The 12,961-nt window shown below is 35.7% G+C and overlaps 2 protein-coding genes across 9 annotated transcripts in view; one reads left to right on the top strand and one right to left on the bottom strand.

Annotated features, from left to right (window-relative positions):
• GPR68 (G protein-coupled receptor 68) overlaps nt 1-12,961 on the bottom strand; it is a 58,227-nt gene that overhangs the window by 18,282 nt on the left and 26,984 nt on the right. The window lies entirely within an intron of this gene.
• DGLUCY (D-glutamate cyclase) overlaps nt 1-12,961 on the top strand; it is a 43,019-nt gene that overhangs the window by 25,301 nt on the left and 4,757 nt on the right. For all 3 annotated transcript variants that reach the window (XM_085317551.1, XM_085317553.1, XM_085317552.1), the window contains exons 9-14: nt 557-754; nt 2,979-3,239; nt 3,733-3,832; nt 5,572-5,720; nt 10,522-10,641; nt 12,257-12,408. In XM_085317551.1, the coding sequence (XP_085173677.1) occupies nt 557-754; nt 2,979-3,239; nt 3,733-3,832; nt 5,572-5,720; nt 10,522-10,641; nt 12,257-12,408 (980 nt within the window). The remainder of the gene's footprint in view (nt 1-556; nt 755-2,978; nt 3,240-3,732; nt 3,833-5,571; nt 5,721-10,521; nt 10,642-12,256; nt 12,409-12,961) is intronic.

Raw genomic sequence — 12,961 nt, 5'->3', positions numbered from 1 at the left:
TTGACAATTTTGTCATATCCCTGTATTAAAAGAATATTCACGTGTGCAGAGACACAGTATCTCCCAGCAGAGTTCTAGAAACTAGAAAATAAATATATTTTCTGGAAGCTATGCCACTAACACTGCAGATATTTACAGCTTAACTTGTTCTTATGTCAATGCTCTAATTCTTTCACACTGTATTTTGAGTATGTAGAACCCAATTCCCATAGCTGCCAGTTCCTGACTGACTTCATTGGAAGCTACCACTGTTTGGTTTCAAAGCTGCCTCAAACTCATACCTAAAGGAATACTTTGGTAAATCTGATCTCAAACACCTACATGAACTTTTTAAAAGTGAAAATATAATTACAGATGTATAAGTACACAATTCTTTCACCAAGATTATAGACTGCTGCCCTGTGTCTTAGACTGTCACCTGTTTTATGATATAACACTATCAGGCAGATAGTCTGTGTTTTGTTAAAGCAAAGCTTTCCATAACTTTTACCATTCTGATATTTTAATATATTATAATAACAAAGTGTTTAATTGAAGTTTTTTCTACCTGTTTTAGGATTACCATTAGCTTTTACTCATTCTCCTGGCTGTATGTTCATTACTGACCTAAAGAATGACGATATCACAGTCAGGTCCTCAAGAGGAGTCCCACAAGTCCACTGCATTTCTCAAGATCCTTTACATTATAGTATTGTATCAGCAGAAGCAGCACAAAAGATAAAGACGCTAGAAAGCCTAATTGGAATAGATCCAGGTAAAAACAAAAAAAATCTCTTCCTTTGATGGTTGTTATGAGGACAGTATGATCCAGATACGATTTAGATACTCACCAAGCTCAAGAATATGATAAGAATCTAAATGCAATTTTAAGATGCAAGAAATCCTCTGTGGATGGCAGTCCATCAACATASTTAGCTCTCTTATTTTTCATTACCATATTAAATATCAGAGTTTGGCCAAAACCTTTTAAATATATGGGTAATAGGGCATCAAGTTTTGATAACTGCATACTGCCACTCAAAAGACATGGAAGTGTCAGTGCTTCCAACTGGAGAATCCACAAAAAATAAGAACTGTTACTGAATAAAATTGAGCTTATAAACTGAAGGGCACCTCAGCATGCTGACAGCAGCTAAGTAGCTATTCATTCTTGAGTAAATAGTGAATTTCTTTACATTCATGACTACTTTTATAGTTCATGACTACTACACTCCTACTAGTAGTTGCATGTGCCTTTCAAACATCCCTCTCCAATAGTGGAATAACATCAAGCTGCGCTTACATAATTGCTACTGAGGTGTTGCCTGATAGACCAAAGCAACCTGATCACCGTACAAGGTTGAAAAGTAGGGCCGCATGCATGCACAAGAGGGGTGAGAGGGAAATACAGGAATACAGGATTAAAAAGGAAAAAGAACAGTGCAACCATTCATTTTAAAAATACACACACACACACACACACACACACCCCTTGAATTATTTCCCTTCTATCTTCTAGAGCTTTTAATCTCAGTTTCCCTAGTAGAACACTAGTAGAAAACAGCTTATTCACAGCTCTTCCAAACTCAGGGTTTGGGCTTTGTGTACATGTTTGAGTTTATTTTTACTCACAAGGCCTCTCCTATTCCAACTCRCTGGAGCTCAGCATGGCATAATGCCAGGCTCTGTAGAAATCAAGAGCTAACTTAGAGTTAAATAATGTTTAGTGCTAAAGGAAAGTAGCTACTTTAGGGTAATACTTGATCTCAGTTAATACACTCCACTTCTGAGTCTAACATACCCTGCTTCTGTTACTTAAGTTTTATTCAAAACTTAATGCATCGCCATGTGGCAACAGAAGTATGTACAGACAGTAACTTTCCTCTCTAGTATTAATTAGGGGTGAGGTTTACAGGCTTCTGACTTTTACACCAACAACTCCTGGAGAAATTAATTGAATCCAGACATTTTGATAGATTTTTTTTCCTGACACTTATGATTGTCTTTCAGAATATGTAAGGTTAGTTACACTAGCGCTGTTGCCTCTGTATTATGTAGGAGGAAGGAAAAARGGGGAAATTGAAGGTGAAAAAGCAAAGGAGAAAAGGTAAGAAGGATGAATGCATGAGGAGACTAAAAAACAATAGTGAGGACTTGCCCCTTGCAATCAGCCCGTGAATATCAGCACATCATTCATGTGCATATTCATAGTTTTCACAAAAGGTAGCAAGTCTAAAGGGCTGCACCATGAACTTGAGTTTGAGTGCCAAGGAAGGGAGAGGAAATAGAAAAGGCTGAAACAATGAGATACACAGATACACAGTGTTGTCCCTTTAGGAACTGACCCAAGAGGAAAGTAGTTTGCTAATGTTCACATATTTCTTGGAAGTCAGATAATGCGGCTCTCTATTATATGAAGTACAACAAGATCTTCTAGTAGTCACCTAGAGACCACCATCATAATTGAGTGTAGCAAGTCACCTGACAACTTACAATGTCTCTAATCTAACTTCTCTGATTAATCATTTCATTAAGTTGAATTTATTTGGGAATTAGTCCTTCCATTTAGGAATAAAGTTAGAGACAAGACAAGATTGCTCATTTTGAGTCAACACTGAAAATTTTGTAAAATCTGGGAAGCTGTCTAGCTTGAGGAGCTAGACAGAAAACTAAAGGAAGGGAAACAAGAATTCAGTGAGCTCTTAGAAAAAAAGATGATTTACACCGATGCTTAGAAATGGTAGCATAGTAATATTCAGTATACAGTTAACTGAAATTCTTAACATGGAAGCCCAGCTCATTAGCTTTATTACTCATATCCTACCCCTTCCCAGCTTTCCTGAGGAAATGGGCCCAATTCCTGGCTTCACCAGGAATTATTATTTCCCCCTACCCACTCACCCACACATTTTATGTCATTGAAGTATTCAGATTCACACAGAGAAACTTGAAAGCACTGCTCTCTCTAAAAAAAAGTTCCTTTAAAAACACTTTCATAGGAGACAGGGGTGTCGTTCATTTACGCCGCCAGGATGAGCTGCTGAAGTCCTGCCTGTCCCTCTCCCATGCTCGATCAGTGCTGGTAACAACTGGATTTCCCACCCACTTCACTCACGAGCCACCTGAAGAGAATGACGGACCCCCAGGAGCCTTTGCTATCGCAGCCATGTTGCAGGCCTTGCAGAAAGATGTTGCCATAGTAACAGATCAGCGAGCCATGAATCTGAACAGGAAGATTATGGAAGAAGCTGTTCAGCTAGGTAAGACTTGCAGCTATGCAAGGAGCAGTTTTTCAGCTCTGTCTTGCTAGTTTGAGCCAATGTTTCCTTTAGTGTAATGTCACTCTAGATTAGCTTATGATTTTTCCAAAGTATGAAAGACAGGGGCTCATCCTTTAAGATATCACCATAATGATGCTAATATATTTTGTTAAAATCCAGCTGATGTCATTTTAGGGCTTGCATATCAGAGTGATTCTGGATGAGCTGTTTGTGATCACCTCTGGATGGCTGTTTTTATTCTGGTAGACAGGTTTGTTTTATCCCACGGTCCCCATTTACCAGTACTAGCCTACAAACTAGCTTAATTTAAAGTAAGCATGCAGGGAGTTTATTGGAAACAGAATAGTAAGTGCTTGACATCTTTATATTAATTATTCTGCCTTAAAAAAAAAAAAAAGGCAGAAAACCCACACTGCTGGACGTGCACCAAAAATGATATTTCTTATGCACATTGTGTTTTTGTTTCCTCTAGGAATCCTGAAGAGACCTATCCCTCTACTGAGTTTTCAAAAGGAAAGCACAGATTCAGCTTTGATGTTTTTATGCGAGAATGGGAATCGTGGAAAACCTAAGTATGTTTGCTTGTTTTTAAGAACAGGTAACACCTCTAACTGAGGTTATAATAAAAAGAATAACCATGATCTAAGATGACATAATAGGGTTACAAGCAAATCCTTGAAAATGCAAGATTGGGAATGAATGAAACTGAATTTCAAGTGAATTGCTGGTATTGTGTAGAATTCTATGTTATCCTGAGATTATGAATTTCTAAAATATTTTTTTAAAAAAATCCTCAACTAGTCAAACAAMCCCCCCCGATACTTAAGTAGAACTTTTTATCTGAAACATTTCTAAAAGCTTTGCAGCTGTCATTCCATAACAATATATTTTTGAGTACTATATATTGTTTTATCAATATGTAAATCCATGGAAGAACTAGGGCACAGAAAGGTTAAATATCACATCAGAATTAGTGAAAGACCTAGGAAAAGAATTTTGGAGTTTGTTTGCTTTCTGGCTCCAATCTGACAAGTGAGGAAATCTCATCTGATTTTGTAAGTTTCACCAAATGTTTTTAATACTCTGAAAGCGATCGTCCTGCGGTCTGTAGATGGCCAAAGCCCAACTTAAAGAAGTATCCACTCACTTTTCAGTATCACTTTGAATTGTTTGTATGTACATTGTTGAATACACAATGTTGGGCAAAATTTCAGGTTTATATAAGCGTGTGATTAAGGTAAATGCACTAGAGAGTTTTACAAGAAGTTGTACGCACATATCATTACTTAGTGAGCAACTTACATTTCCTTTAAATGAGCACATTGATCATCTCTCTTAAAAAAAAAAAAAGAAAGAAAGTATTTGCTTTGTCAATTTATTCCATTCTTATTGCTTTTCCAGGTTAACTATAATTTCAGCACAATATTATCGTCAGTTCTCATGCATTGTTTTGAAGAGGCTTTTTATAGCTATGCTTAATTTATTTACAGCTGTTTTCTATTTTGGCTGATTCAACAAGCTAAAATAAGTTCTTTAGAGTACACAACTACTCAAAGTCTCTTAGGTCACTGTAGATACCTCCCACAAAAGCATTAAGTAATTCAGCAGAATTAGTAACCTCTTGTTAGTTAAATTGGACAAATAGAAGCATTCTACATTAAATCTAACATACAGGGACAGAACTGAGTACAAGAGTTCCACTTAAAACATAGCACATCTGCAGTACTTCTTTCATAACTAGCAAAATGGTCATAAACTAAAAACAAACAAACCAAAAAAACCCAAACCAAAAGGCAAACATCAAAAGACTCCCTAACTAGAAACAAATGAACACTTTCTAAGCAATTTACTTTAAGCAGAGATCATATTTACACTAACATAGAGTTAGATTGTTATTAAACTGATTTTTTATTTTGTTTTGTTCGAAAACATTCATGGAGAACAGTGTCCTGAATGAGATATTACTTATTTTAACATGAAACAGAGCAAAGCCAGATAGCTGACCCAAAACTCTGTGGGTTAGGAGGGTTTCAGGAACTTGCCTATTTATTAGTAACAGTTGCAATTTGAAGGAATTGTACCAAAGCTATATAGAAACTAGATTAACCTTTGAAAATAAACTACTAAGAACTATGTTTAGAAAAAAAAATAAGAAAGAAAAAAAGTGTCCAAATTTTACCTTGGGATCCCAAAGGGTCAGAAAACCAAAACAAGCTGAACAGGAAAAGCAGCAAACAGCAGACTTTGTTATATAAGACCTGAAACTTTTACGCCTCTCTTTTAACTAATTTTTCACTCTGTCTCTGACCAGATTTGATCACCTGATAGCAATAGAGCGTGCTGGGATGGCTGCTGATGGCAATTATTACAATGCTAGGAAAGTTAATATTAAACACCTAGTGGATCCTATAGATGAACTATTTTTAGCTGCAAAAACCATCCCAGGAGTTAAAACAACAGGTAAGTGTGAGTTTGTGTTATATTTTCAGCAGTAAGACAAACAGGAATTCTTACTGGAAGTGAAATTAAGGAGGAGTCAGGTGCTAAATAACTGCTTTAGGACTACAGCTGCTTGTCTGTGTTGAATTTAAAGAGACAGTTGCTAGAAAAAAGAAATTATAGGTTTCTATGAAAGGGTAGCCAAAGAAAATTGAGATGTTGAATTCAGAGATGTTTTAAGGCCCCAAAAAGCTAGACCAAATATGTATATTGTCTGCATGTAAGTGTACATACAGGTTCTTTCCAAAGTGCAGTTTTGATACTGACATTAAACTCCTTTCTATATTTTATGTGTGAAAGGCAGCACATAAAGCAAACACTTATTGAATAGGAACATTACAGGTGAAAACCATGTAGTGATTTTTAATGATTGTTAGACCTGTGTTAAAGCAGCAGTCTAGACAGAATCTTAGGTTATATTGCCTTTTAACTGTACATTCCCTTGAGTAGGGATTATATATTCGCATCTAGTATAACAGGCTCTTCTCTAACAAAATATAACTAAAGATATGACACAGATCAAAGAATCCCAGATAGATATAACATCTTTGTTATACAGCATCCTTGTACAATCAAATGCTTTCTGTCATATTGTGTGTCCCAAAACAGAGCTGGGAGCTACACAATATTTGTAACCATTTTAAATTAAATTAGATTTCTGTCACATTAGAACATGTCTGCTGATCCTGCTGTTTTTCTTTTTGTAGTGCTGGGGACCCATTCCAAAATATAACCAAATGCACTGGAACTTTGACTTCTCAGTAATGATGTTTTTCAAATGTTTCCACAGAATTTTGAGAGCTCCTACAGAGATGATGCTAGTTTGCTTTCAGTATGGTGGACTCTTACTTTAAAGTTGTGTAGCAAAGGAATTCCTTGGTATTTTTGGTATTGTCTCAAAACTTGCAGTGTATTTTATTTAGATTTAATGCTAATTTTGGTCCTGTTCATAAGAAGTAACTTTCAACATCCAAAAAGAGGCAGTGTAGAGGGCACTCGGTTGGCAATCTCAGCAGAGAAGCTAAGGATTGACTGAGTAAGAAGATGATAACCTCCTTTCATGAAGCTGTTCAGCAGCAGTGCCTCATAGCTGTATGTGCTGCTGTTATCATCAATTCCCTAGTCCCTAATTTTAGACTGTTCATACAAGGAGCATGATTCCATTAATAAAAACATCCTAATTTCTCAAATTATCTCTCCAGAGCAGCTTAAAGTATATTACTGATTTGGAGGGGTTTGGAGTGTTTCACATGGTCGGACTCTGAATCTGTTCAGCAGTATTTAGTTTGTTTTAAACAGTGTCTGAATATTCAAATACACTATGAAATGTTATTAATTAAAAATACTAGGATTTTGTAACTATGAGGGAAAGAAGCAGTTGTCCAGAATCACTGTGCCAGACTGCCATTAGTTTTCTCTAAAGATACATTTGCATAGAAAAAGTTTTAACCTCAAAAGGCAATGAAGGGATCTGCTCTGACCTCCTGTGGAATTTGTGCACATCGATGTTGTACGCTGGATATCTATTTGAATATCCATAGAAAAACAGTATCATTGTTTCTTTCTTCATTACCTAGTTTAAAGGCCTCTTACCTTCGGCTTGCATTCCTTTTATTTCTTATCACACTAACTTTTTGTGTGTGACTTTTAATTTGATTATAATTTCTTTGGGATGGCTATTGGCTTTTTCAATATATTTATGCAAAGTCTAGCATGACAGAGAAATAATCTGCCCTGTGGCCTTTGCATGTTGTCTCTTATAATGATAATGTATTGCTTCTGATTATGATAATTTTTTTCTAGTAAGGCTGTCTTTGGCTCTCTCTGTGTTAAACAGGAATTTGGAGGCATATGCCTTCTTTGAAGTTAAATGTAAATATTGTACAACACCCATTTGAGTGGAGTACTTGGATAACTGGATAGAATAGAAAAGAATATAAAAAGATAAAGTTTTAAGTGTTACAGAGTGTTTATCTAGTGTGCTCACCTGCGAGAAGCACCGTTTTAGTAATTGAACAAAGGAGATATTAGAAAGTTAGATACATGTCAATCACTGTCAAGTTTTGCAATTAAAACAACATTTCTGTTAAGAAAAAATCTGATCTAGGAGTCTGACCACAGACAAATCAGAAACAATACCTATAATGTTATGAATATCAATATAATTAAAAATGGTGGAGTGAGCAGTGACTTTCAGGATTATACAAAATAAGAAGACATGAAAGACTGCGGGTAAAAGGACTGATTTCCAGAAAAGATTGAAATAAAAGACTAAAAGAAGTCACCAAACCTAATTGCTAATTTTTTTTCAGCTGTCATATTACTGATGCAGCTACATGCTATCTTTTTAGGAGCTAGCGAAAAGCTTTTCAAAGTACTGCAGGAAAAATGTGGTCACACTTGCTTCCTTTCTCATACAAGTGATGCTTAGCACAGAATGCTGGTTTTCCACATTTCTCCTTACTGGAGTGTTAGAAACTAATGTAATCAGTGAAAGCTTACATAGAAAATCTGACAGATACATCTATTTTTCCTTTGTCTATAAAGGACGCAGGCCTTTAGGAGAAGTGGATTCATCTTGTCTAGTTTCAGGGATCTGTATTTGAGAAGTCTTGGGATGAGACGAATTACATGCCTGACGGGTCTGTTTCTGCTGACTTAAAAGAAGTCTGGCTGACTAGCTCGTGTAGATGACTGTGTCTTGTCAGGTGAATCTCACTTTGGAAATTGTACAGTGATGTGCAGTCCTCTGTTAAAAGCGTAGAGGAAGAAAAAAATAGATGGTACAGGAAAACATTCTGTGCTGAAGATAGGATGTTCTTTTCTTCTCAATGTAATGCTGATAGGATACAGCCAAAGCAGTAGATCTACTAACTGCGTAACCATCCTAGTGGTAGATAGAGGTCCTAAAAAAGACAAGAAAAAGTAAACTAAGGCTGACAAAAAATATCTGAGCAACAGATTCATATCTTTCACTATTAAAGAAACTGCATGATCTCTGAAGGATGTTTGAAAGACATCCTTTTGAAGGACAAAAGCCTTTTAGCCTTTTTAGCCATTTTAGCCTTTTTTAAAGAATGCTAACAGCAAAATTTCAGGTTTTAAATATAAGAAAAATGAAAGTGTTCAGTGAAAATTCTTAAAAATCAGCCCTAACTACCATATCTATATATGATGATAGAGGCTCCGTGATTATGTCATATGCTATGTGTAAAATATTATCAACAAACAGGTTTCAGAAAGCACCATTGAATCCCCATGCTGAAATAAATGTAAGTAAGTAGCATATTAAGGCAGACAATTCTGAGAAAGAAGAATTAGCTGTTTAGTGGCAAAATAATAAATACTGAAGAAAAATATGTCCCAAGCTTTATATGTTCATCAATAGATTATGCSTGGTTTGTAAAAAGTTTCTTGAGATTTAGCCATTACAATCCTTACATTTAAGTCATGTCGCTCAGTTATACTCCCCTTTGAACATGCAGACTTTAGGAGCTAGATACAAAACTGCTGCTGAAAAATAACTTTGAACATCACTTACGGAAGAAATTCAGTACAAATCTAAATGAAATATTTATGTAAGTACTAAAAATGTTAATTTTTAATCAATGTGCAGTGCTTCAAATGTAAATTATAAATACTGTAATTTCTCTCCTGTAACACATGCTACGCACTTGTCACATTTCAAATTCAATGAGGATTTGGCACTCTTCACTGTTCTGCAAATGAACATTCCACTTCACAACCATTAACTAGTGTTTTTCTCTAAAAATCTTCAAACTTAAGATGATGCTATTTAAACTAACAGGTAAAAGAGAAACATTAATTTCTGTTTAAATGAATGGATTTTTTTGCATCTTTTTATACTGATAAGAGACAAATCTGATAAGCTTCGTAAAGCACAATCCAGTATTCACATAAGCTGTTAGTTTGCTTTATCCTTAGCTCCGAGTCTCTAAATGATATTTAATAATTTTATGTCCCAAACACAGCCCATGATTTTTCAGAAATGGCAGAGGTCCCACTGATTTTACTAAAATCATTGATACTGCTGATTTTTGAAAGACAAATACAGTGTTTCTCTTTGACCAACAAAAATCGAGGCGCCACCCAGAACATACGAACATTTCAAACAAACGCAGTACGCAGAGCTGGGCTCTTTGTACACCACAGCACAATGACAATAATCTGTAGGGAACAGATTACCAGTGCAGAAAGTCCTACTTCTTCCAAAGACATTACATACATTTTGCATCTTTCTGCAAAAATGTCTACCTTTCATTAGAAGAAATGCACTCACAACGAGCCAAAGTTTTCTATGCTTGCTTTATCATAGAATCCAAGGTTGATTTTTCACTTTTTATTTGGGACTCATTTTCTATCTTTTTTTTCTGTTTGTGCTAATGAACTCACGTAACGCATTATCGAGAACACTTGTTTAAGGCCTTCCATAAGCAGTAAGTTTACTTTCTTAGTTCTGTCTGCTCTTCATGAGCATCTGACAAATTCATTTTCGTTTCCCTGCACCAGTATAGCATACATTCTGTATACTTACAGGTTACCATAGGATAAAGTGATGCTTTCACCTATTTCTTTTTACCTTCTGATCTTAGACACCTTGATGAAAAGGGAGGTAAAGCATCTTACATGGAGATACAAACTGTCACAGGGAGTCTTGGGAAACACAAGATATAGTTTATAAATAGATTGCTATATTTATGCTGGTTTCATACACATTTGGTCTTTTCCTCTTTTAATAAAGGTGTTGGAGATGGAGGAAATGAATTAGGAATGGGCAAAGTAAAAGATGCTGTAAAGAAGTACATAAAAAATGGAGATGTTATAGCTTGTGATGTTGAAGCCGATTTTACTGTGGTAGCTGGTAAGAGATTTTTTTGTGGGGAGAGGGATTTTGATATTTGAGAAGATAATTTAAAAGAAAGCATGTGTTACCAAGTAATCCATATGAGCCATTCTTTATATGACCGAGTCATCGCTAACAAACAAATCTATTACGTCAATTTTATGAATAGTTAATCAACTACAGCTCTAGCAGGAATGACTGAAAACAGGCTATTCAGTCGAGAAAGTGCACTTAATTGGAAAATGCTTATGTAACTCCTGACTATTCTTGAAAACTCACACCTAAATGAAATACCAAGGAAGACTGGAGAACAGTGGTTTATTTGAACATTAAAAAAAAATCTATGCACATATGAATTCTTGGTATAATTGATCAGCTTCTGTGACTGTAACTCCATCGTGCCTAAATCAATGATGCTGCTCTTACATGAAAAGATGACAAAACCTTTCAACAGCCACTCCAGGGTATCTGTACAATGTAAATTTGAATATAACAAAAAGTTGATTGCTATATTTGAAATTCCTTTCTAGCCTAACATGTTGATYGGCATTAAATAAAATTCATACTGAGAGACCTATTAGCAAGGACCAATTTATGAACTGAGTGCTCCATGAGGCTCAGTGCAAGTGACTCCCAGATACTTGAAAAGAAAGAAGATAGCATCTAGCTTTCTAACACTGCTGATACTAGAAGAGCAAATTGTTGAGGAGGAATGGAACTGAGGTGATAATTGTATCTACTTCTGCAAAGGAAAACATGGAGGGGAATGTGTTCAGATATGTTTAAGTGGGGAAGACTCCATGCATGAATATGATTTCTACACTTTTTGAAAATTTGGCTCTTCTACATCTCTGGAAAAGGTGCCAGGTACAAGTGATAGCTTCTTGCAGCAAGTTTCAAATCTAACATTCTCCAATATAATCTTAACAGAAAAGCTGCCAAACACTGTTTAAAAGACAGTGTGGATTGATTTGACCCAATAATTTACAGATATTAACACCATTAGAATGGAGTTGTATGTTGCACTTACTCCAAAGATACATCATCAAGACAATTAGTTTTACCATGGCTTCATATCTCATGAAATAGCCGAATCCTTTAATCAGTCATCATTTGTGATCAAAAAGGAATTCTCTCAAATGTTACCATGTTCCATTATAAAATCTAACATCAGCAAAAATTTGCCTGGTTTATGATACTTTATCGAAATCTCTTACCTCTGTGCACTTAAAAGTTAAAGACACTGAGATCTAACAGAGCTCATTAAAGTTCATGGATTTCACATTAAGCCAAGTAGAATTGTTTTATAGACCATGTCCATTTGAGGTTTTGATTTGGTTGGAAAAAATGAACCACAGACTAAGTTAGAGGGAAACTTGCAGAAATTCAATGTTAAATACTGGCCTACAATATACTAAATGAAAACCTTTTAATATCTTAAGTGATTATGTATTTCTGAAATAACTGTTCCCAATTAACATCAATAGTTAATTCATACCCCACTTCCATGCCAGCATCATTACTGGAGACTCAGTGCTTAATGACTTATGCAGGTTAGGTATATTTACCATAACTATTTTTCTATTTTTTTTTTTTTTTACATTTTGGTTTCATGGTGACTTTTTCTTTGCAGGGGTCTCAAACTGGGGAGGCTATGCCATTGCTTGTGCTCTGTATATTCTCAGCACTTGTGAAATACATGATCGCTATCTGAGGAAAGCTGTTGGGTTTCCACAGTTATCTAAGAAGACGGTCTGGCTATCTGCACTTCCATCTGTTACAAAGGTAAWTTTTGTAGAGTCAGTGAGTTGTGACTTCCTTGTGACATGTCAGTGGAATCAGTTACCAGCCACTAAACCTTTCCCAGCCTAATTTAGTAGCATAGAAGTCATTACTTTCATGCATCTCTTGGTGGCTTTGCAGGGGTTCTTGGTTAACAAGCATCTACACTGTTATCGGAATAGTCTGTAAAGGATTCAAGGCAGAATGAACACAAAAAATCCTCAGAAACGAACTTATTCCTTGTGGTGCAACTTCACGTGTGGAACTGTGCTACAATTTAACGGGCAGTGCAAGAAATCCTGTCTGCTAAAATATTCTGTTTTTATATAAAAAAAAGTCAGTTTCAGTGACTGTCAAAATCCTCTCAGCAGCACTACATTCACATTAGAATATGTGATTCTGTTTCCTCTGCACACACGAGCTAGTGATTTCTATGAGTAGCTGGACAAACCAGTTTAAAAAACTGGAGGGTTCAAATAAAGAGTTCTGAAGTTTCACTAATTTCTTCAAAATTGTAGTACCAGCATCTTCTGTCTGGAAATACAGCCTTATCTAC

Source organism: Rhea americana, unplaced genomic scaffold (genome assembly GCF_003343005.1).
Source record: "Rhea americana isolate MKP2758 unplaced genomic scaffold, rheAme1 scaffold_5, whole genome shotgun sequence".
Lineage (NCBI taxonomy): Eukaryota > Metazoa > Chordata > Aves > Rheiformes > Rheidae > Rhea > Rhea americana.
The sequence above is the reverse complement of the archived record's forward strand: the minus strand, read 5'-3'. Positions and strand labels throughout refer to the sequence as shown.